The following is a 22,442-nucleotide window of genomic DNA, read 5'->3' on the forward strand; positions in this document are numbered from 1 at the left end:
AAGCTGCTACAAATGGTGCATTTCTCATAAAGAGGATGAAAAGAACTGACCCCAGCGTGCTGACATTTGCCTGTTGTGGTGGGCGTGCCTTGGCGATGTGGAGTCCATCATCGTCTGTATGAACATTCACAAATTAGAGGCTTGGGGATTATTCTATATAATTGCTAACAAGCAAGCTTATCAGCATTATCACATACCAATCTTCGAAAGAAGCGTCCAAGAAAGGGCTGTTCTTAATTTCCGCTCTTCTTCCAACTCCTTCCTTGAAGCCGCTAGTTCTCCTCGTACCCTTTCCAGCTCCTTCTCAAGCTCAGCATTCGCCTGCTTCTCAATCGTCAGCAGCTTTCGAGGCACAAGCTCTTCGTCGTCATCATCACTCGTCTCAATCAGTGCCACCTGTCTTCTCTTTCCCAGAATCGCCTTCATTTCTTTTTTTCTCGCAACCTTCTGGGCAAGTGCCTTTTCCTTCCTTGATATTGCGTGAGGTGCCTGGAAAATGTATATATTACTACTAATCTGAGACATATAGGTAGAAGGTCACCTGAATGGCAGTCTTTGGGTCCTCAAAGATCACAGGAAGAGCTGTGCCTCTTGACTTCAGGAGGTTCTGAATCATATCCTCCTTACTTTCTGTTTTAGAAAAAAACAAGAAATTAAGTTGTGAGATTTTTACTGAAACTCTATCATCAACTGCTGATGAACGCAGGAAGGATATTTGCTGCTCAGAATTTTTGCTTATTGCTGCACGAAGACCACCGCATAATCGGTTGTTCAGGTATGCTCTATTTTCCAGGGCAACATCACGATGCATAAAAAGAGTAAGTCGTGTAAGCCACATATTCAATAATAAAAGTATAGTGATTTATTAAATGCATTTTTATGATCACTAAACATCAAAAGAGGCATTGATTAACCCTTTCAGCGCAGAAGATGATTTGCGCTTGTCCATCACAAGAGTACAGCTCATCAAGAGTCTGCAATATCAATGCAACTATCCTTCGGACGTATCAGCCCGTGTGTATCTCGAAGCTTCGTAGAACAGCTGACAGATGGCAGGGGAAGTAAAAAAAAAAAAAAAAAAGCCAAATTTAGTAGATTAATTTTGATATCTTTCCATGAGGCCTGCTGCACTGAATTTGCTAATTATTTTGTCATTTTCCATGTTTTGAATTGGAACTAGTCTCTCTCCATACGTGTATTGGGGTGGAAAGTTGAGAATTTATTTAGTGTCACAAAAAGGGTATCACTGGGGGGCGTCTTAAGGCAGTCCTCCGCCCGCGTTCACGGTGCTTCGCGGCGACAGTGTGCGGCTGCTAATTGCAAAACTATTAACCCACATGCCAGTCCAGCCGGCAACCCAAGCCCCGCTGTCCCCGACTGCACCTCCGGAAAGAAAGTCCCGTCCTCTTAGTTCAGCAAAATTTCGTCAACATTTTTTTTTATTTGTGTGTGTGTGTGTGTTCATTGTAAAAAAAAAAAAGATGTTGTAAATATCGTTACATGCTCAACAAAAACAAACATTTCAAAGGATTAAAAAAAAAAAAAAGTAAGCTTCACTGGGGATCGAACCCGACCCAAACGGGGACAGGAACATGTGAAAATACCACTTTTTTTTTTCTTTATTGCCTATACTACACCACCACTACGGAAACTTGTTCCAACCAGTCGTGTTTCAGGAGTTTCGCGTCGTGCTTAAATCCATTACCGATCGAGGTGCACGACGTAGCGCGTATAGCTTAACTCATATTGAAAAGTGTCTTACCTTCCATTTGCAGAATTAGGGCTGAATAATACCCTTCCTCTGTTCCCTGGGGACTCCTCCAGTAGGTCTCGTACAGGTGCGCCTTGTCGTAATCCGAAACGCTCTTGGGGCTGAAGTTTCGGATCAGCGTCACGGACACGACCGCCTTGAGGTTATCCTCCACATAGCGCACATGAGCAAACATCACTCGCGCTGCCGCGCTGCTACTAGGCTCTCAAAACAAAAAGGTACACCGAAGAACTTCTGCTTTCAAAACAATGAGGTACGCCGAAGAGCGTCTGCATCAAAGCATATACGGCTCTGGCATGCGCGCGGGACCGGGACTAATCAACTTCACTTATGGACGACATAGCGCGCCCTCTAGTCATGACACCCAGGGAATTACTATTGAAAAATGAGGTATGGGAACCAAATGAGGAACCCAAAACAGCATGTAAATAGGAAAACACTTAAACAACCATCGCTTTCACTTAAACTGTCATTAATAATTCTTATCAGTCCACCATTCACTTATGAGTAATGCACATCCCCCAATGAATGTATTATGTTGGCTATTCATGCCGCGAGACAACGTTGGCTCAGGTACGCTTTGAAGTCGAGTTGAGTCGAGCGTCTGCATGCTCTTCTTCGTGACTCACTTAGCCGAGTTGAGGTTGCGCACAGAGTCCCATGCTGTTCTTGGTTTGCTATGTCAAACCAACCGCGGAAACGGTCAAGGAAGAAGTACTTGGAGCCTAATGAAGCTTTCATCGTTCCGTCGTCAACAAGGCATTTCCGAAGTAGGCTGGCCCGTACACCTGACGAGTCTGCGGAAGAGCATCAAGCCTCAACTACAGATTCCGTAACCGAGAGCACAATAAATCTGACTGGTGCAGTAGCTGCAGAAGCAACGGAAAACGGTGCAGGTTCGTCTGAAGGTGGACCCCAGTTCGGCGAGGTAGGCAGCAACGACACGCAGCCTGACAACTGGGACGATGGCCTGCTCGACGACACACTTCAGGAAGACTCCACTGTCGATGCCGCGGAGATTGTGGCCTGCTGCTTCGAAAGCTTGCAGCATGCGATTCTGCCGATATCTAACATCAGCAAGGCAGAGGTTCTAGCCATGGTGATGACTTTTGTGACGTCCGAGAACCTGACGTGGAGCGGCTTAGATAAGCTGCTCGTAATGATCAACCGTATATGCGGAATGGAGGTGCTGCCCCGAACGAAGTACCTGTTCCGGAAGCTGTTGGCCTCTAAACTGAAGCGTTCAACAGACTACTACTACTGTGAGTTTTGCGCAGGCTTCCTTCCGACACCGGAGGATGGTACTTCCACGATTATCTGCACAACGTGCCAGAAGTGTACCACAATCTCGGAGCTTCGCAGTAAAGGGAACTTCTTTACAATCCTCGACGTGTCGGATCAAGTGCGTCAAGTCGTCAGCAAGACGTCAGATGAGCTGTACAGAAACTTGGAGAGGCTGAACAGCAATCCCGAAGACACGATGTCGGACATAACCGATGGGAGTGTTTACAAAAAAATGAAAGCCAGTGGAGCATTGCAGTGGGGAGACTTGACAATGACGTTCAATACAGATGGAAGCCCTATTTTCAAGTCTTCAAAGGCCTCTGTCTGGCCACTGCAGTTTGTCATCAACGAAGTGCCTGCTCCGGACCGTTTCTCAGCCAGTGGTGTCGCTGGCATCTGGTTCGGAGCGAAGCACCCGGACATGTCTCTTTTTGTGGGCAAGTTCGTGGAGCATCTGTCAAGCATGGATCCCATCATTTGGCAAGCAGAATCACAAATGGTGTCATCCAAAGTTTATGCTGTCTGTTGTTGCCTCGATGCTCCAGCTCGTGCCGCAGTACAAAATCAAGTGCAGTTCAACGGGTACTTCGGTTGCCCATGGTGCATGGTTGCTGGGGAACACTTGGAAGGTAAATATTTAATTATGCATGTCACATTAAGAGCTTCGCGCCCAGCATGTTTTAGTTTTGCTTTCACCCAGCCTGCTTGCTTACTTGCTCTTACTGTTGTGGTATATTTCTTACCAGGTGCCATGCGGTTTCCAGAGGCACATCAAATCGAAGAACGCACCCACGAGCTTGTGCTGCGGGACATGAAGTATGCGGTCACCTATGAAACAACGGTGAACGGCTTCAAGGGACCCTCTCCATTGATTAATCTGGAGAACTACGACATGGTGTCCGGCCAGGCATGCGAATATATGCACTCGGTTCTTCTGGGCGTGACCAAGCAGCTGACGGAGCACTTGCTGGATTCCTCCAACTCTGCCGAAAGGTTTTACATTGGTAAGAGTGGGGATTTCTGTGTAGGCCTCATATTTACATACAGTTTGTAATGCAAATGACGAAATTATAAGAGACTTTAACTAAGACAAATCTGAATTCTTTCAAGCCAATCACCTTACAAGTACTATTAATCAAGGCATCTTTTTACTTTCAGGGTTCAAAGCTAGAAGTAGGGTTTTGCGTTTTCAAACAAATCCGATAAAATCAAAAGAAAAAAAAGAAAGCACTTGCTTGTAAAAACTTTGTTGGTTCGAATTTATCCGAAAGATTCAGCATTTTCGAGACTGCTGGCTGTCATGAACCCGACCGGTAATTATATGTTGCCGGAATCTTCTAACAAGTTTTGTGCTTTCTTTTTTCAGCAATAGATGTATTATGGACGCTTTATGGGGTTTGTGATGTCTGTTGTTGGTCGTAACTACTATCAACCTTGCAGGTTTCCCTGTTTTCTCACAGGAAGTTCTCCTGCACGCATGCTTCCCCACTCCCCCTCCTCCTCGCCCCTCGTTTGCTGCAAATCACCCTCCTCACGTGTAATATGGCTACTGTGCATCTGCACATGTGTACAAAACGCTACCCACATTTACCCTTGTTAGGAGACGTTCCAGCTAGGAAGCTTATTCCAGCATGCGGCACACCAGAGGACTCATCGAAATGGCATTGCCACGCAAAGTGTGCATCGCGTCGCATAATAGTGCTCAGGGTGCGCCGTATCACCGTGGTTTGCCAAAGCCATTGTATGCAAATCACACAACAATGAGGAGCCGCCTGTGCCACCCATATACAGCAACGACACACTGCAGCACAAGGCCGAGGCCTCCTGGCACAGTTCCGGAGACTGTGATGTGCGCCAGCGTGACATTGAGAGCCGCTGCTCTTTACACTTTCCGTAAAGAGTTGGCCTGCAATGTCGCTGTAACCTGTTCGCACGTTGAGGGCAAAAAGGAGCCATTTTTAGTTGAAACATTTGTTTGTGGGCTTTACAAAAGAATGCCGTGTAGCTCCTTATAAAAATCAGGGAGCCTCCCTATGACCATAATCTAATGTGTCTCACATTGAAGAGGATTTTTTACTAAATTTACAAAGCGCTGTTTTCTACCCTTTATTTCCTTCACTGAAAAAGACACAAACAACTTTATGTACCATAAAAGCAAGCTGCAAAGAACTCCAAATTTATGATAAAAACCAACTAAAAAAAAAAAACCTTCGGTTTTGCTTAGAAGTAAACTCGGAAAATGCAGAACCCTAGCTACAAAGTACTTGGATAGTGATCTGACTCACGGCTTCTTGCACAATAGTGAAAGCGTGGTCTTGCTTCTCCTTTCCCCTTTTTTATACCAAAATAAGCAGGGAAGCCAGATTGACAAACCTGAATATGAGTGCATTGATGTTAGTTTGCTGTGCAAATGTTGGGTGGTCAACCTGCACGGGCATGCAGTAGGAAGCATGCAACAAGACAGTGCCACTGTAGTAGGATTCATAGGGGGAGTATCTGGCGTTCACGATAATCACCGATGGCCAGTGTGAGGTGCGTATTCAGTAAGGAAAAGTTGAGAATTGTTCAGGAATAGCGTACATATCCACACTCCCTCTAAATTGAACTGGCATTGTTGTCACGAGGCACAAAAAGCTAAACACAAAACGAGCTGTGTTTCTTGTCTGAACCATGTGTTCACCATGTCTGTAATGGTGGCTCCCAACGCAGCCCATGTCTTCAGACTCCAGCATAGACATACTCACCCTATTGAGGCGAGCAGCGAGCAATTTGTCCAATTCTATTCCAGTAATGTCTCTCACCGCAAACAAATGGGAGTAAAGAGTTAACATGTCAGCATATTCCCTTCCGGCGAGCCAAATCACATTAAAGGTATACTACAACGAAATTTTGGCGCTTATTTTTTGGTCTATATGCGTTCAAAAAACCAGTATCTCATTGGACGCACCAATATCTTGTTAAAAAAAGACACGAAAAGGAATTTTGAAACAAATTAAACGATTAGCAAAGAGCACCTGGTGGATGTCTCTAACGCCTCGTTTGTAATGCCAGTCTAAGAACCTTGACAGGTAATGACGTTAACTGTCTCGCCCCCGGTCACCATGAGAGCAGAGGAGGAGGAGGAACTCCCCTGTCCCCCCCGAGAACCTCTTTTGTGAGTCCCAGAAGTCGCTATTGTCCCTCTACGAGATTATAGAAGATTAACCTGTCACTCGAAATTCATACAAAAACAGCCGCTTCGGTGGCTGGAACGACTAGGCCATCCTTTCGACGTCAGCCTCGTCGCAGCTTTGCTCGTCCCGAGAGGAACTACGTCACAATTGCGGGGGATGTCACGTGCTCTCCACTGGCTGCTCTTCAAGCGCTTGCCAAATTTGCCATTTATAACGAAAAATACAGGCACCAGGTTCAAAATAAAAATGTGCGATTGTCATTTACAGATATTGTGGACCATATTCAACCTATTTTTGAACACGACGGGTATATTTCAACTATCGTTGAAGTGTCCCTTTAAAGGGCAACTCCGCTCAATTGCAGAAAAATTGGGATTATGTCTGATCCCACCCTTGAAAGCACTAATAAACGGCCATTTGCTATGGTGAAATCTGAATTTTTTTTTATGCAATTTTGCTTTTAACATGTGTCGATATCGACCAGAATTGAAAGGGAAACATCGACTCTGACAGGCAACGTTGACAAATCACATGGTGCAAACAATCATCTGATACTCTACAAGGGGAGGAGTCAGCTGCGCGGACTACGCTTAATTGGAAGCATAGCCAAGTATTCCTAAAAGAATATCCCGTAAACATTAGCAGATGGTTAATTCTGTTAAATATCACACAAATAAGTTGCAAAGTATGCCTACATAGCACAAACAAAATGTCGGTATCGCAACAAAGGTGAAGCAGATGATGCTGAGAAGCTTCGGGGGCGTCGGGCATCCGGATTGGCGCTGGTCGCGTGGACGCCGCTGAGCCAACATTGGGCGGAGACGCTGCTGACGTCACTAGCTCGGTTTGCCCGGAGAAGTAAAAACAAACAAAACATGGACATGACTGATGTTATGTGCATCACATGGTCATGACCCTGAGGTAGTGACTCAATGTTGGGTGCGCCAACTCTATCGTATTGACTGTGCTGTTAATTGCACCTCCGTCATCCGCTAGAGTTAGCAGATTTTGGTGATAGGGCTCGTATCAAAGTTTCCTGGCCTTTTTTCAATAGATTTAGACGGAATTGTATCGTAATACTTTATGTGTGGTCTTCTGAGATGATACTAAAAGGTCCACAGTGTTTTCTCTGTAGCGAAAATGAAGCGAAGTTGCCCTTTAAAGCATATGTAGAGCAGCGCTGGACATGTGTAGGTTTTCGAATGCTAAGGGATGACACCTTTACTCTTGAGTGAGATTGAGCAAATTTGGGAACACGGTGACACGGTCACGGATGCATACGAAAGCGCAGGGAGTGGGAGGTGCGTCACAACACCTTGTAACATCGATGTGGCCATTGGTGGCGCTGCCACAGCAGAACCGGGTTCGACCTTTCGTACAGTAAGTTAGGCCAAAAAATTCAGCAATCCTTACCGGGATTGATGTATGCGGATGATTTCATACTAATGGCTAACAGGACCGAGTTGCAGGAATTAATGAGCATCTGTGATTACCAAGCAAAGATTAAGTGAATGGTGGCAGAAAGCAAGGGGAAACTAGGTATTTTCTTATTAACGGATGGCAAGGGGGTTTTATAGCCTCACTTTCTTTGCAGTGCAGAATGAATATAGATTTCACATTTAAACATTCTAAGCTTAAATGGTAAAACAAAGTGGCTAGGTGGCGTAAGCTACCGCCCGATCCAAAGGGCTCAGCCGGATTCATCCCCCCATCCATCCATGGGTACTCCATTTAGGCGTTGCACAGTCCCCATAGCCGAAAACTTGTAACACACTTGTATCGATGCTGGATACTAAAACGGCGCTCGAACTGTCTTCAATAAAAGTCTTGATTGTTTTTGCATTACTCCGAAAAATGAATAGCATGCCGCCTCTAAATCTTTCTTGAGGCTTTACAGCTTGAACCTGTCATACGAGTTTGGCTGATCTTTTTAGTTGTTTTTAATAAGGCTTGGTTTGGTTTCCTTCAAGAACAAGTTGTGGGTTAATGGGTCACTGGTTTAGTTTGCAGTGCCATACTACTCACATAATTGGTGAGGCCCGATATGCCAAATACTCATGGCCACATTTTTGAAAAAAGACAGTGAAGTCAAACTTTGCAATACCTTTGAGGGCAAGTATGTCATAAATGAGGCAAATATACAATAGTGCAGCACCTCACTTTGTTGCATATCCCTTCAGTTAATCACAATGCTTTAAAAAACCTGCCGTTAATTTAATTTGTCAAGGGAAGCATATGTTCATCTCTCCTTTGACAAATCACTTGTAGCTTGTAAATGAAAATCTAAAGTAATAGCTGATAATTTTAGTAATCAGGCGAGCTGGTTTAGGTTGCACATTGTTAAAACCGGAGACGATGGAAAAAGGGGGACAGGACACGCGTCTCAACTGAGACGCATGTCCTGTCCCCCTTATTTCCATCGTCTCCTGTTTAAATGATGAAAAAGTACTCACATTGCTATTGCTTAAGCATATTAAGTGCTAATGGCACATCTCTTTTGTTTGTATTAATTCCAGGAAGTCCCCAGTCTCTGGAATCTGCAAACAAGCTCCTGATGTCCATCCGGCCACCTCACTGCATCACTCGCCTGCCACGCTCTCTCTGTGAGCGGAGCTATTGGAAAGCCAATGAGTGGCGGAACTGGCTGCTCTACTACAGTGTGCCTTGTCTGGAGAACCTGCTACCTCACCGCTACTGGAAGCATTGGTGCCTGCTTGCGGAGGCGATATGGATACTGCTGTCGACAAGGATATCGCAAGAAATGATCAGCCATGCCGGTAGGACAGTTTTTTCCCGTACCAAGTAATATTTGTTCTCTTGTAGACCTTGCTTTGGTACAGCACTAATGTTTGCATATACAGCCATCTGACCGGAAAGCCTGAAAGTATGTAACGCGTGGCGACCGAAGCAGCGTAATTTCCAGCTTCTCGGAATCGGTGGTGTCACGCACGTTGCTTACTTTTCGCATCTTAGAAAGTGCATAGCAATGCGGCGCTGCTTTCTCCTTGCGTTTCATGGTTAAGGGGTATACTTTATTAGCCATGCAATTTTTACAATCCGGGAGTGTTTCTCTGTTACCGTGCACTCCTACGCTCCAAGTGAAGCGTTCACACTTCATTAAAAAATACTTCTTTTAGTTCGAACTCCGCATTATTAAACAAAGCTTTGGTCTCACACGAGTTTGATTTAACGAGCTGAAACTGTAATTGGCTGAGGGAGTGGTGTGAATCTGTTGGAGGGGCGTCTTTAACTAAATCTAGAAACATGCTTTAAAATTTGACTGGGGAGTTATGAGCGTGGGCCTTATAAACCACATTTATGACCGTGGTTTTTTATGTCCTAATACGCCTCGCAAGTGGGCTCATTTTCGTCTTCTGCGCATGGGAAAGGAAGTAGCGGTGACAACAGAATGCCGAGCCCTGATTGGCTGATCGTGACCCCCTATCTCAGCGTCGTCTGCTCCTTTGCAACGTCGTCTGCTCGCAACGTCGTCTGTGTCTGTCTTACCTTCCCTGCGGCTTTCGGAAGTGCAGGTCTTAACGAGCGAGCTCGACTTCGCCTTTCAGAGAGGGCAGACGAAATAACTCGAGCGGTACGTTGTTTCTGTCTAACAACTAGCATACACGCATCAAGGAGGGAAGTCAAAGGAGTCACTGGCGAGGTGTCCCGAGGCGCCGAGGTTTCTTTGCTAAGAATCGAGAGTGAGCGTGTTAGTGTCCGCAAGTTCCCTCCCAAATACTTCTTCCCTCCTTTCGTGCGGGGCAAGACCCCTCATTCTTTAACGGCGTCGGCGGGTTGGCGCAGTTAACGTCGTCTGCTTTACGTCTGCTTATTCAAAGCGATGGCTGCTTTACCGTTCCTGCGTCTGTCGGAGATTCACCTCTTTTTCACCGGCGAGAGTCACCGTTGCCTCGGGAAACAAGGAGATAACAAGAGGAAGAAAGTGACCTCTTAATCTAAAACTGAGGTCAGCGATCAAAGTATAATACGGGAAGGGTTCACAAGGGTCACGCGGGCATATTCCATTCAGCACACCAGCCAGTCGTGGGCAGACGGTCGCCGAGTCGGGGAGTGCCTTCTAGGCCTAACGGCCGTGCTCGCTTGGTCGCGTTTGGTGGAATCGTGGCCGTTGGAGCTTTTCCCGGGTGTTTGTGGATCCAGCGTTCTTATTCGTCGTGGTCTGTTTCAAGTACTTTTTACTTTTTTCTTGCTGCTTGAAGTCAGGACGCGTGAGAAGCGCACGTAGAAAAATAAACGTCCGTGGGTCGTCGCGACCGCGACGCTGTTGGCCATGCTGATTTGATCGTAAGGAGTGCGTAAGACACCTTCGGAGCTGTCGTAGGATTTCGTCGTAACCTGCGCAAAACTTACGAAAATTTCGTTTCGTGAATACGAATTTGTTCTTAAGTTATGTCTTACGCACATTTTTGGCTTAAGATTGTTTTGTGAATCTGGCCTCTGCACTTCTGAAAGTCGCAGGAAAGGTAGGACAGACGCAGACGACGTTGCGAGCAGACGACGCTCAGATAGGGTGGTCGCGATCAGCCAATCAGGGCTCGGCGTTCTGACGTCACCGCTATCCCCTGCGCAAAAAGCAGACGAACTTGCCCTCCGCATAGTTTTGCCACATTACTGCATGCACCGCTAAGCTGACATGGCAGGACGGAAGCTACATGCTTGCCGAACCAATCAATCGCCTGCCTTTCATTACCTGACCCCGCTGTGTGTGGATGAGTGCACATGGAGAGCATGACCATGTGGTGCGAGACCAGGGGTGGGTGCAGGAATTTCCTGAGGGGGGGTCAGGTGTTGGTCAGCGTACCGTTTGTTTAGGAACCCTCTCCCTCGTTTCACGCCCTAAAAGTTACACGTGCAGAAATCAAGAGGGGGGGTCAGGACATCCGGACCTTGCCTCTAAATCCGCCCCTGTGCTAGACCAACCGTTGACTGGGCCCAAAAAGTAACTCGCTTCTTCCGTCCTGTCCGCTTAGCCTTGAACGGAGTATAGTAGCAGCAGCACTTTCAGTTTTATAATAATTTCGTGCCTTTTCAGTTGGAATGTTTGAATTTGGTACCCATCAAATATTGTTTTTTGAAGATCTGCGCTAGCTTTTGTGCCATTCTACCATAAATTCTTAATTGAATTCTTTCTATTTTAGAATCACTCCTCAAGAGGTTCGTGGACCAGGTGCTACGACTGTATAACGCGAAAATGATGACATTCAACATGCATCAGCTCCTGCATCTGGCAAAGTCAGTGCGTGACCTGGGACCACTGTGGGCACACTCTGCGTTTGTTTTTGAGACGGGAAACGGAAAGCTTGTGAAATGTGTGACAGCTGCAAAGGGCGTACCCCTGCAGATTTTGGAGCGTGTGTGCATGGCACAAGAAGTAGAGTTGTTGCCCATAACATTAAACATTTCATCGCCTGTGAAAGCTGTATGCGACAAGATGCTTAAGCATCGGCTTGTCCAGACGGCATGTGAGGTGGACGGTGTAACTCTGCTGGGTCAGGCAAGAAATGTTACCAACCTTTCAGCCAGTGAACAAGAAGCTCTCCTTCAAGCTGGGTACCCTCAGACAGTCTCAGTAGGAGAGTACTTCCGGTTTGTTTTTGAGGGCAACATCATCACAAGCAGGCAGTACACCCGTGAAAAAAAGAGTAACAGTACTGTAATTATGGGGTCAGACTCTTTGTTTTATGTAATTAATAGAATCGTAGAGCTTTCTGCTCCATCGAAGCCATGCCTTCTCCTTTGTAAAGAAATAGTGACCGTTGACGGTGATTATCCAGCTCACATGCAAGAGTGTTTTATCTCTCCAAGCAATATCGTTCAAGCACTTCCTCTATCTCTGATATCCTCTGTGTGTGTGTTTGTAGATATTGGTAACAAGGCTTTTGTTTGTAAACTCCCAAACAGAATTGAAAGGGATTGAGATGACATGAGTTCATGTTTTCTGCTCAAATGAGGAGTGTCATGTGCATGTGTTTTTAGTGCACAGGAATGATGTCCTTGAGTCGCACCCGGCTGCTTAAAATGACTATACACCTCTGGTAATGTGGTTGAAGTCTAGCGGCCTTTATTATAGGCAGTTTTCAAAGGATATTTCACAATTCTCCTAAGAAAAGTTAAATTGAAAACGACTGGGTGCGGCTGGAAGATGGCAGTCCCGTCTGTCAAAACTTGGATGCGCGCACTGGAATACGGAGTCACGTGTTCATCTGGACTATACCTTTACACTCTTCAATAGTTGTACCCTTTCCATTTGAGTGAATGATTAAAGGCCAGTAGAGTTTTCTCTGGGTACTGCCAACACCTGCTGTAGTCAGTGACACGTTAAAAGTGAAGTGGAAACTCCGCGTCCAGCACACACTCGTTACTTTTTGCCATGCTTGGGCTGCGCGGGCACGCTTGTGCTATCAAGGCTACCTTGCGTTGGAGGCACAGCTTCCACTTTACTCTTAAAGGCCGATGTACGACCTCAATCTTCTACAGGGAAGATAATCTTCTTGGCTTCCTCCTCTCCCAAACTGTGAGGGGATCCATGCTGCATGAAGGTGAAAAGGGGAGGGATACTTGGGAGAATAGAAAGTGCAAAAAAAATGGAATATACAAAGCGTATATCGGTCTTTAATCTGTCGCTGACTACAGTAACAGGGCCTTAGTGCTGAATATGCCTGAAAAACAAGTTGAGAAATTGGTGGTCTCCTTAGTTAGCTATGTTATTTTTCTTATGTGTTTATTTTATTTTGTTTAGTAAGTGACCATATTTGCTCATGGTCCAGGCTCACCAAGATGTTTTGTCACTTATCACAGATATGCTTGCTGTATGTAATTTCATGAGATTTGTTTTGTAAATAACCTGAATTAGTTACTTTTTTTTTCGTCACTTATGACAGGCATAGTTTCAATGTCTAACTAAACTTGTTTTGAACATGATGTGAGATATTTTGTTCTTTTGCAGCTCAGGCTCACCCATTTATTTTCTGTTTGTTTTGCCACCTGTAATAAAATATATGTGACTTGGTCAGCTCGGTTTTGTGAATGACCTGAATTTTGTTCTTTGTAGCTCATGCTTACGAAGTTGTTTGTTGTTTTGCGACTTGTAGTAGCTATAAATTAAATGGCATGGAACTTTACCAGCCTAGTTTTAAATATTTTTTTTTACAAAAGTGTTGTTTTAGCAAAGTTGTTTATTTATTTATTCGGGGTACTTGCTGCCTGGCTGTGAAGAGGCCAAGGCATTGCACAAAAACTCAATTAATGATAGTACAGCAGGGTATAAAGAAACAAAAATGATATAGTCAATGGATGTGGGCACAGAAACAGAAAAGTCAGTGCCTATATCCTTAATATTTTCCATCTGAAAGGCCAGTAACAATGATTGCAGAATACACAAGCGCTTAATTGCCAAAGCAAGGTTAAAATTCACACAATGGTGAGAAAGGACACAAGAATGTTCATAAAGTGAATGGTACAGGTGAGTTGCTTGGGCCTATCTACTAATTTGTGTTGTCAATTAGCGGTTGAAAGCTGGATGATAGTTTATCAACGCAGTCAAGGTTTACCATCTACGAAGGAAGCCTGTTCCACTCTGTAACGGTGCTTAAAAAAATCTACAAAAAGGCATCCTTGCAACAGAAAAACTTTCATGTTGTTTTGTCATATTACTTACTATATAGTCGGTTGGAGTTCACTGAAACGATGTCACTGATAGACAGACCATACTAGTTGTTGACTTACTGGTAGAATAATTTGAGCCTATTAACCTTCTGTGTAGCTAGGCAAGGCAAGCTGGACAGCCATAAGAGGCAAATATAAACTATAGGAAGAGCATAACAAATCTTTTCATATTTCACACTATTATGTTGTAAGCTATGAAAGACAATGAAAATGCCAAAATTACTTTCGAAGATCTGCAGCTTTTTTCACTGCCAATCTAATGATCAAGTTATATGATTTGCCCTCAGGGAACTTTATAGTTATTGAGTAGCACTACATGTGGAGTTTTTTGTCTCCAAGTTATAATTCTATTTTTGATTTTTACACTTGTTGTTAATAATGCTTCATTTATTAAATTCCAGATGAAGGGAAATTTTAATCATGTGGATCGACTACCTTGATAAAACCATTAAAACTCTGCATCTCTGGAAGCACTACAAACATAAAAAAATTAGGCGATACGTTGTTTGACTGAATGCGACATAAGTGCACTAGCACTGGCTTTTGTTTAATTTTGATCATTTGATCATAGTTATGATCATGTGATATCATAGGTCACATGACCTAGAGACGGACACACACAGAGGGTGAAGGGGGGGGGGGGGGCGAATGGAGGGCAAAGGGACTGGGGGGATGGCTTCGGACACACATAGGGAGGGTGAACGGAACTGGGGCGCGGGGAGGGAGGAGGGGCCTGCAGGTAGGGGTCTGGGGGAGGGCGGCTTCGGACACGTGCAGGGAGGGCGAAGGGACAGAAAGAGGGAGAGGGGTTGTGTGGTCTCTAAGTCACGTGACCCTCCTCGTGTACCGTGATATTGTAGCTTACGGACCTATGATGGAGGTGGTCACAGAATCCACAAAATTTAGCGGAATCATGCTGCCACTAAACTTAGCAGGCTACGACCAGCTTTGGGCACATGCACAGATGCCTTTTTCAGAACCGGCACATTTAGTTCTAGAGCACAAAAACAGAAATGGTGTATAAGACATGTTTTAAAGAGTAAAATCTTACTTCTTGTAATGGCCCTAATGGAGTTTGGCATCCCATATAAGGCTATACCGGTTGTGGCTTTATGTAAGTCATCTTTTAGGACTTCCTGTTTGAGTGTATACAGGAGTCGATTTGTTTCCTCACAGACTATACAGGAACTGGTTTCCTATACAAAGTACCGATATGGGAATAAACAGGAAGTGGCTTCCTGTAACACTTCCCATACTAAAGTCTACAGGAAAGGGCTTCCTGTAACCTTTCCCATACAGGAACTGGTTTCCTATACAAAGAACCCATATAGGAGTTGGCTTCCTGTAACACTTCCCATACAAAAGTATACAGGAAAGGGCTTCCTGTAACACTTCCCATACGAAAGTATACAGGAATCACCTTCCTGTAACACTTCCTGTATAACATTTATATGGGTTTTTTCAATAGGGTTTGTATCCAACAATTACGTAATAGCAGAGAGGTATCAAAACCGCTTTCACGAAATGCCCTACTTCAGGGACGCAAAGCTACCTGCAAAAATGAAAGCTGAATCATCAGAAAAACTGATGCTCGCCGACTTTCAAGACCAAGTGGCTTAGGGGACGTCCTTTAAAAACGGCAAAGAGAATCCGCCCTAGGAAACAATCCCACATGCGATGACTTGCGCTTCTTGAACAATCGTGTCCACCTGTGATGACGACGGCATGCTGCCCGACGACAATGAACCCGATGCTTCCCACGGAAAGAAGCGACGTAAAATAGAGCTACGGTGCCAAGCTGTATTTTTCAGGGATGAAGGCAACCAACAAGTTGGATGCACCACATGTACATCCCGACTGAGAACCACAGGGTCGAGTCGCTCAGCAAGCTCAAGCTCACAATTTATTTGAATATCGTTGCGCCAGGAATGGTGAGTGAAATAGGAATAACAAAGCTCGGAACATTGTCGCAGTTTATGAAAACCGTCCTTGCTTTAAAGTCGAGCTTCTCAAGCTGCCGAGGCTCTGTACAGTGACGGCGAGAGTTGATCTACCGAAAGATCGCCGAAACTGTTTTGGCACTCTACGGGATATTAGGGAGTTTTAGAATAGCGCACGCTAAAGCTTTGCGTACACAAAGAATAGCGTCGTCTCCACTGCGCATGCTCCGAGCGCAAACCAGGTTTTGCGCTTTGCGTGCGCAATTTTAGCGTGCGCTATTTCTCGGAAATAGCGTGCGTACGCAAAGAGTGTTTGCGCTTCTCCAAGGAGGAGTCGCGATGAGACGTTGGCTAAAGCCAAGAAGAGCAGAGTTAAAAAAAATGGCGCTTCCAGGATTATGTCGGCGGCTACTTTGGCGGCGTCGTGAGTGCGACGTCGGCGGCAACCTCGCGGCTGTGATTTTCAATACGGGACGGCATGGTTCTCGGTTTTGCAACGATCATCGGCAACTTGATTCTTGTGACGCACAAACATTTCTCGGTGAAGGTTTGATGTGCGAAGGTCGGTACACGAGACCTCTCTTGCCGGGGCGACGCAAGCGGACACGACCGGTCAAACGCTCGCGTCGCATTCTCATATTTAAACAAATCTAAAATAGTACTTTGAACCAAAAAACTTGTGTTTTTTCTCCCTAAATTTACGGCATTTCGTGTCTGAAATAAAAATTGTGAGTGAATTTTGGTGGCGTCGCAAGCGCAAACTGCTTGGGCTTTTGCGTCGCGACGGAGAGACGCTATTCTAAAACACTCTTGCGTCGCGTGCGCGAATACAAGCGCTAAATTTAGCGCTAGCGTGCGGTAAAATTGCGTACGTTATTCTAAAACTCCCTATTGACCATAACTGCACAGGAGACCGTGTTAAAGAGATACTGAACCAAAATTTCGAGCTCACTAAACAAGGCCCGGCGAATAGGCGGGAAGCTGCAAAACCAAAAAATATCGCTCATACGGCGATATATCTAACGGATCGCCGTATTTTTTTTTTCTTGAAAAGAAGTGCGCGATTGAACCCGGCCGACGAGGCCGACGAGACAAGGCACGTCACGATTCCCATTCCCTCTCCTCCTCGCTACGTCCCGTCAAGCTGGGGAACCGAAGCGAGGAGGAGAAAAGCGAGGCCGCTTCTCCTCATTCTCAAATTCTCCCGGAGGACAGTTACGTCAAAGAACTCGCTTGATCGCGCCCTTCTTTTCCAAAAGTACGGCCATCCGTTCGAGATATCGATGTACGAGTGGTGTTTTGGAGTTCATAGCGTCCCGTTCAACACTTCTGCAGCCTTACTTTGTGAAATCCAAATATCGGTTCAGTATCCCTTTAAGCCGCATGTGCAGTCCTTTGTTGGCGTAGCAGAGGGGAAGCGACTTTCGAAGACGTCGCCCGTAGTCCGAGCCGCCTTCCCAGGAAAAGTTGCTCCTCACCATGTTAAGGTGGGGCATGTAAGAACTTGGGTAATCCCCCCCCGAGCACCCTCCTTGCAGGGCTATAAATGTTACCAAGTTCTCCCACAATGCAGCTGCGTGCAAGAAATAGTTTCAATTATGCTACCGGTGTGGGCAAGGCTATGAAGACACGTGTGAAGCCAGCCCCAGCGGCGTGAACTGTCAATGACAGCACACCTCCAAATCAGCCGAGAGCTCTGTCAAGGTAAGAGCGACTGAAGTTACAATGTATCGGCTAGAACACAACACAGCTTTTCGCGGGGGAAACATGCCGTGCACGCTAAACGCCAGGTAAGCAAGCAGACAGTTGAAAGTGACAAACCAACTTCCGGAATCCCCACAAAAGAGGTGCCGTCCCTTAATGCTCAAGAGTACCTTCCTCTTAAGGACCTGGAAAACACAAGTGAAGATCCTTGAGCCGCTGCTGCGGCTCAAGGATCTTCACTTGTGTTTACTTGATCCTGTGTTTACTTGATCTTCACTTGTTTTCACTCTGCTGCAACTGACGCCCTCGGAGATGCTCGGAAACAATCTTTTTGGGGTAAAATCAAAACAATACAGACATGACTTCACACGCGCCATCCCATTCGCGTGCCTCGGCGCGAAAACAGGCAGGGGAAGCAGGTACATCTTTATTCAGAACCAAATAGTCCCACTGGCATTCACCACTTTTTATTAAATATAATAAACCAGACCACCGGCGTCAACGTTACATCAAGCAATTGAAGCAATTCTATCGTAAGAGTGCTTTATTGTAAGGATACTCTAAAGTTTTCCCACGCTCGTCTCACTCTAAGAAACGAACAGTGTTCATATCGGCAGCATAATAAACCGGAGACATAGAAACAAAAAGTACGCACCTAACACCGCCTGTGGAAAATATGAGAGCGTGGGAAATCTCAGTTACGGGAAAGACGCGCCCAAACCGTCCTTACCATAGGAACGTTGTCACCCCAAGATGGTCGAACGAGGTGTCGTGCCGTCCCTTCTTTGGAATGTCCTGGATAAGTCCTGTGAACGTCTCTCAAGTGACAAGTTTATGCACCGATTTCCTCGGTTATTTGGTTCGGGTTATCCTTCTGGTGAGCGTAGCATGAAAATTTTTGGTTAGCTTGGGCATGAAGGAAGAAAGCAAGAAAACCGAAAACTAGGCATGCATACAGTTTTTTGTTTGTTGTCTCACGCTGTTTCTGGCAGTTTAAGGAGCTTAATGGTGACGTATGTCGTCAGAGTAGCTTTCAAAAATTACTTCAGGCTCAGCTGTTTGTCTCCTCTCTGGCGAGTAAATGAGGAGTGTGGCAAAAACTACAGGGATCCGGGGATCACGAATAGCGGCATTATTCTTAACGCGATAGCGTCTTGGATCTCGTGTCACGCAAAATCCGGCTTCTGTGGCGGTAGCACGGAAAAATTGTGATTGGTAGATGGGGTCACGACGTCACAATCACATGACATCGCGCGGAAATTTAAAAGCCACCACGTTCATGTGAAACGTGACGTCACGTGTAATACGAAAGTGATTAAAACTTCACATGCAATTCCAATCAAAGGTCACCGCATGTCTGAAACGATTTCACACTATAAACTATTTCATTTGCTTTAAACAAAATTAAGAACTTCAGGCGGAAGCGGGATACAAACTCACAATCCTGTGGTTACGAGCCGGACACGCTGCCGACGAGGCCACGCAGACGACATTTCTTTCTTCTTTATTGCATACCTCAGCAACAAGGGAAACGCACTCAATTCGTCGTCGCTTTTGTTCTCCTAAAGAAGCACCCTCTCGAGCACTTATCAGAGGGCTTTGTTTCAAATTGGCGGATGCCTTTCACCACATTAATCACCACTTCCAGTTTACTTAATGGTGTTAATGAGCTGTTAACACTTCCAACCTGCGCTACAAGTTAAATAAAATACAAGCGCATTTTGTCATCAGGGTCTGCATTTCTGATTCTCATCCGCGATTTCCAGATACTAAACAGTCCCAAAAAAAGAAATATTTCAAAGGGCGTATACGTTTTTTTTGAATACCTAGAAAGCGAATTTGGTGAGGGATAAATAAGAATTTGTTTTTGCGAAGCTTGCTGTTGCCTGTTCCAGGAGAATTGGGCATCCCAACAAAAGATAAAAACATAGTCGACTGTTTCTGGTTGCTTGCACAACATACAGTCGATCGTCCATGGTGCGAAAATCCCCTCATCATTCAGCCACGCCTTTACAGGAAGGGTTGAACTGAGCAGTTTAAAGAAAAAAGACTTCGCCGAAGGTGGCACAATCATTCGATCTACTAGTGACAGGACATCTTGGCCGTGACAGAGAAAACATAAAGCACAGTTTGACGGAGCGGAAAACAGGCTTTCAGTAATGTCACGTGGCAAACTTTCTTTGCTGACTTCAGACAAATACTAAAGCGGAAGCACGGAGAGGACGTACACTGTGTCAACATCTTCGTTGAGAGACCCAAACACTTTGGCTGGGGCTATCTCATATGATACAATTAAAAAAGGAAGGTGCTACACCCATTTTGTTTGAAGTACCACTCGAAGGAACGAATGCCCTTGATCACGTTCGAAAAACAAACCTTGCCACCAGCTGGAGCACAAACAAATGGGAAAGATCTAGCGCCCCTGTGCCATACGTCCATAAGGTTATCCCTTCTCATTGGCTCCCAAGCGCAATTTCAAATAAGTTCAGCAAATATTCTATAAACTTCTTGTATGTTAGAACACGCAGAATGCAGAATCTGAAAGACATACCACAGTTTGGCCAAAGACATGTTACATGCTGGTTCTCCCGTAAAAATAGACCAGCCTCGGTGCTTCCAGCGTGAATACCTGCTGTCTAGGCCAGTCGCGACGCACGACCAGTACGTTTTTCGGTTCTTAAAATGTTGCAAAGGTATGCCGATGTATTTGGAGGGCGTACAGCTCCAGGGTACACCCTCATATTCTGAAGGCGCAGTGGCCCACACACCTTGCAAAAACCCGCAGCACATTTTCCAGTTAACTGAAGCTCCGCTGACATAAAAAAATCTTCACCAGTGAAGCAGCCTTTGTGACGCCCTTTTTATCTTGGCAATATACAGCAACATCATCTGGGTACGCCTAAACGTTTACTTCAGTTGCTTCTAAAGCTACACGGCGCACATGTTTATCAGTTAGTAAAGTCAAACAAAATGGTTCTAAATATGACGCTAACAAAAAAGGTGATAAGGGGCACCCATGCCTCACAAAGTAACGTATAGGAATGGAACGAGTAACATTGTTGTTATTGCCCAAACTTGTTAAACATCCCGTATTGGACATGCGAATATGTTGCAGTAGCACATTCCCAACATTTACATAAGATAAAATGCAGAAAACTACTTCATGGTTTACACGGTAAAATGCTTTGTGAAGTCAATCTGGAGCACTGCTACTTAGCTACACACTTCACAAATATGTTCTAGTACGCTTCAAGCAAAGTGCAGATTTGTTTGGATGGTGCGCCCCTTTATCTCCATGTCTGTTGCTCTCCTCCAGGTTCGCTTATGATACTTTGTAAGGGTCTATTAAAACTTCACCAAAAATTCTGTAGTACACGTTACATAGCGTTATTAGATGGTAGCAAGTAGCGGACCTAAGCTTAGACAACTCCTCTGACTTAAAGTTCAGTACCCCCCCAGTATGCGCTTACAAAAACAAAAAAGGCAAATAATTCACTTTGAATGCTTCCTGAAATACGTTCTGCAGAAACATAGATAGCGATGATTCGAAATGCTTACAAAATTCCGTGCCTACCCCGTCTCGCCCAACAAATACCTTTGTGACCTGAAGCGCACCCCTACCCACTGTAGCGGTTTTGTTCGATTTCGTTCAATTTTCATTTTAGGAAAGCGATACCTTCTGTCCTTTGCCCTGGGCACTCGCATTCCCTTTCTACGAGGGTGTGCCAGTTACGGTGCAGTTTCGCTTCTTAATTCTGCTCGTTTTGAGAAGCGTATCTTGGACTAGATTTCAGTAGCACTTAGTTTTACTTGTTCTTGAAAACGTTTCCATCCGCTGAAATAATTTGCATTTTGCGAGTGCAACCCCTTCTCTTTCAGCTTCTTGAGTTCATCTAAAAAAATTTTGTTCTTAAAATAACATACGTTTAATTTCCAGCGTGTCCAACTAAACTTGGTGCCGCTCCTTGCTTTGATGCCGACATTGACTGTGACCCGACATTGACCGTGACCAGGCAGTGATCACTGAAACAGAGCAGCTTCACCCGGTAATTTATAACACAATAAAGTAGTTAACTTGAAACCTGCACTCTGTCTAAGCGCGCATGGGACACTCACTGAAAATGCGTATATTTCATTTGCTTCAAAACAGTTTGGCAGCAAGCCCGCTTTAAACAAATTAAAATCCTCTGACATGTCCACCAGCACACGAAAGCTTTCATCATTCTGAGCACATAATACCCCGAGCAGCACAGAGTTGTCCAATCATTGGCCAATGGCCGGCAATGGTCCTTTGGCGAGTGGCCAGACAGTGGCCAGAAGTTAGCCAACGACTGGCTTTACTCTAGCCATTGGTCAATGGGCACTGGCCGTCAGCCATCGGCCAAGCATTGGCGAATGAATAGCCACTCTTTGGCCACTGGCCAAAAGACTATCACCAGACATTGCCATTGCTTGGCCAAAATCCGTGCTGCTTGGGACGGTTCTATCTCCACCTTTCGTTACACAGTCTCTTTTTACAACCAGTAACCAATCACAATCCAAAAAAAACACTCGCAGAGCTATCCTCCATGATGTATGGTTGATGAAGGAATTGTGATTTGAGGAATAGGAAAGGTAAGACGTAAAGTGCGCGACGTAACTGGGTATCGGTTTTTTCCGTTTAACATCGCAGTGCTGACGACGAGAAGATTGAGTAACTGCTTTCGAAACGGAAGTCTTTCAGCCTGCGGGAAGAAGTTGGCATCGGAAATAAACACCGTTCGTGGAAAGCACGTGTTACGCTTTTATTTGCTGCTCCTTCCATAGGCGTAGACTACGGGGGGGGGGGGGGGGGGGGCATCGGGGCTCTTGCTCCCCCCCCCCCCCCCCTTGGTGAGATCCGGG

The 22,442-nt window shown here is 45.3% G+C and overlaps 1 protein-coding gene across 1 annotated transcript; it reads left to right on the top strand.

Moving 5' to 3' along the window:
• Positions 1–2,736: 2,736 nt before the first annotated feature.
• Positions 2,737–13,261, top strand: LOC120844631. Its single transcript, XM_042289599.1, has 5 exons — positions 2,737–2,774; positions 2,813–3,684; positions 3,802–4,059; positions 8,745–9,005; positions 11,388–13,261. Exons 1-5 carry the CDS (start codon positions 2,737–2,739, stop codon positions 12,164–12,166), a joined length of 2,208 nt encoding a protein of 735 aa, XP_042145533.1. The 3' UTR covers positions 12,167–13,261.
• Positions 13,262–22,442: the final 9,181 nt, after the last annotated feature.

The sequence above is a fragment of the Ixodes scapularis genome, unplaced genomic scaffold (genome assembly GCF_016920785.2).
Source record: "Ixodes scapularis isolate PalLabHiFi unplaced genomic scaffold, ASM1692078v2 PGA_scaffold13__105_contigs__length_92229423, whole genome shotgun sequence".
Classification (NCBI taxonomy): Eukaryota; Metazoa; Arthropoda; class Arachnida; order Ixodida; family Ixodidae; genus Ixodes; species Ixodes scapularis.

Bases quoted from the DNA above. Each gene is read 5' to 3' on its own strand.
- LOC120844631 (XM_042289599.1), top strand. From the start codon at position 2,737: ATGGCCTGCTCGACGACACACTTCAGGAAGACTCCACT. The intron at 2,775-2,812 runs GTCGATGCCGCG...CTGCTTCGAAAG, and splicing joins CACTTCAGGAAGACTCCACT to CTTGCAGCATGCGATTCTGC. The intron at 3,685-3,801 runs GTAAATATTTAA...ATTTCTTACCAG, and splicing joins TGCTGGGGAACACTTGGAAG to GTGCCATGCGGTTTCCAGAG.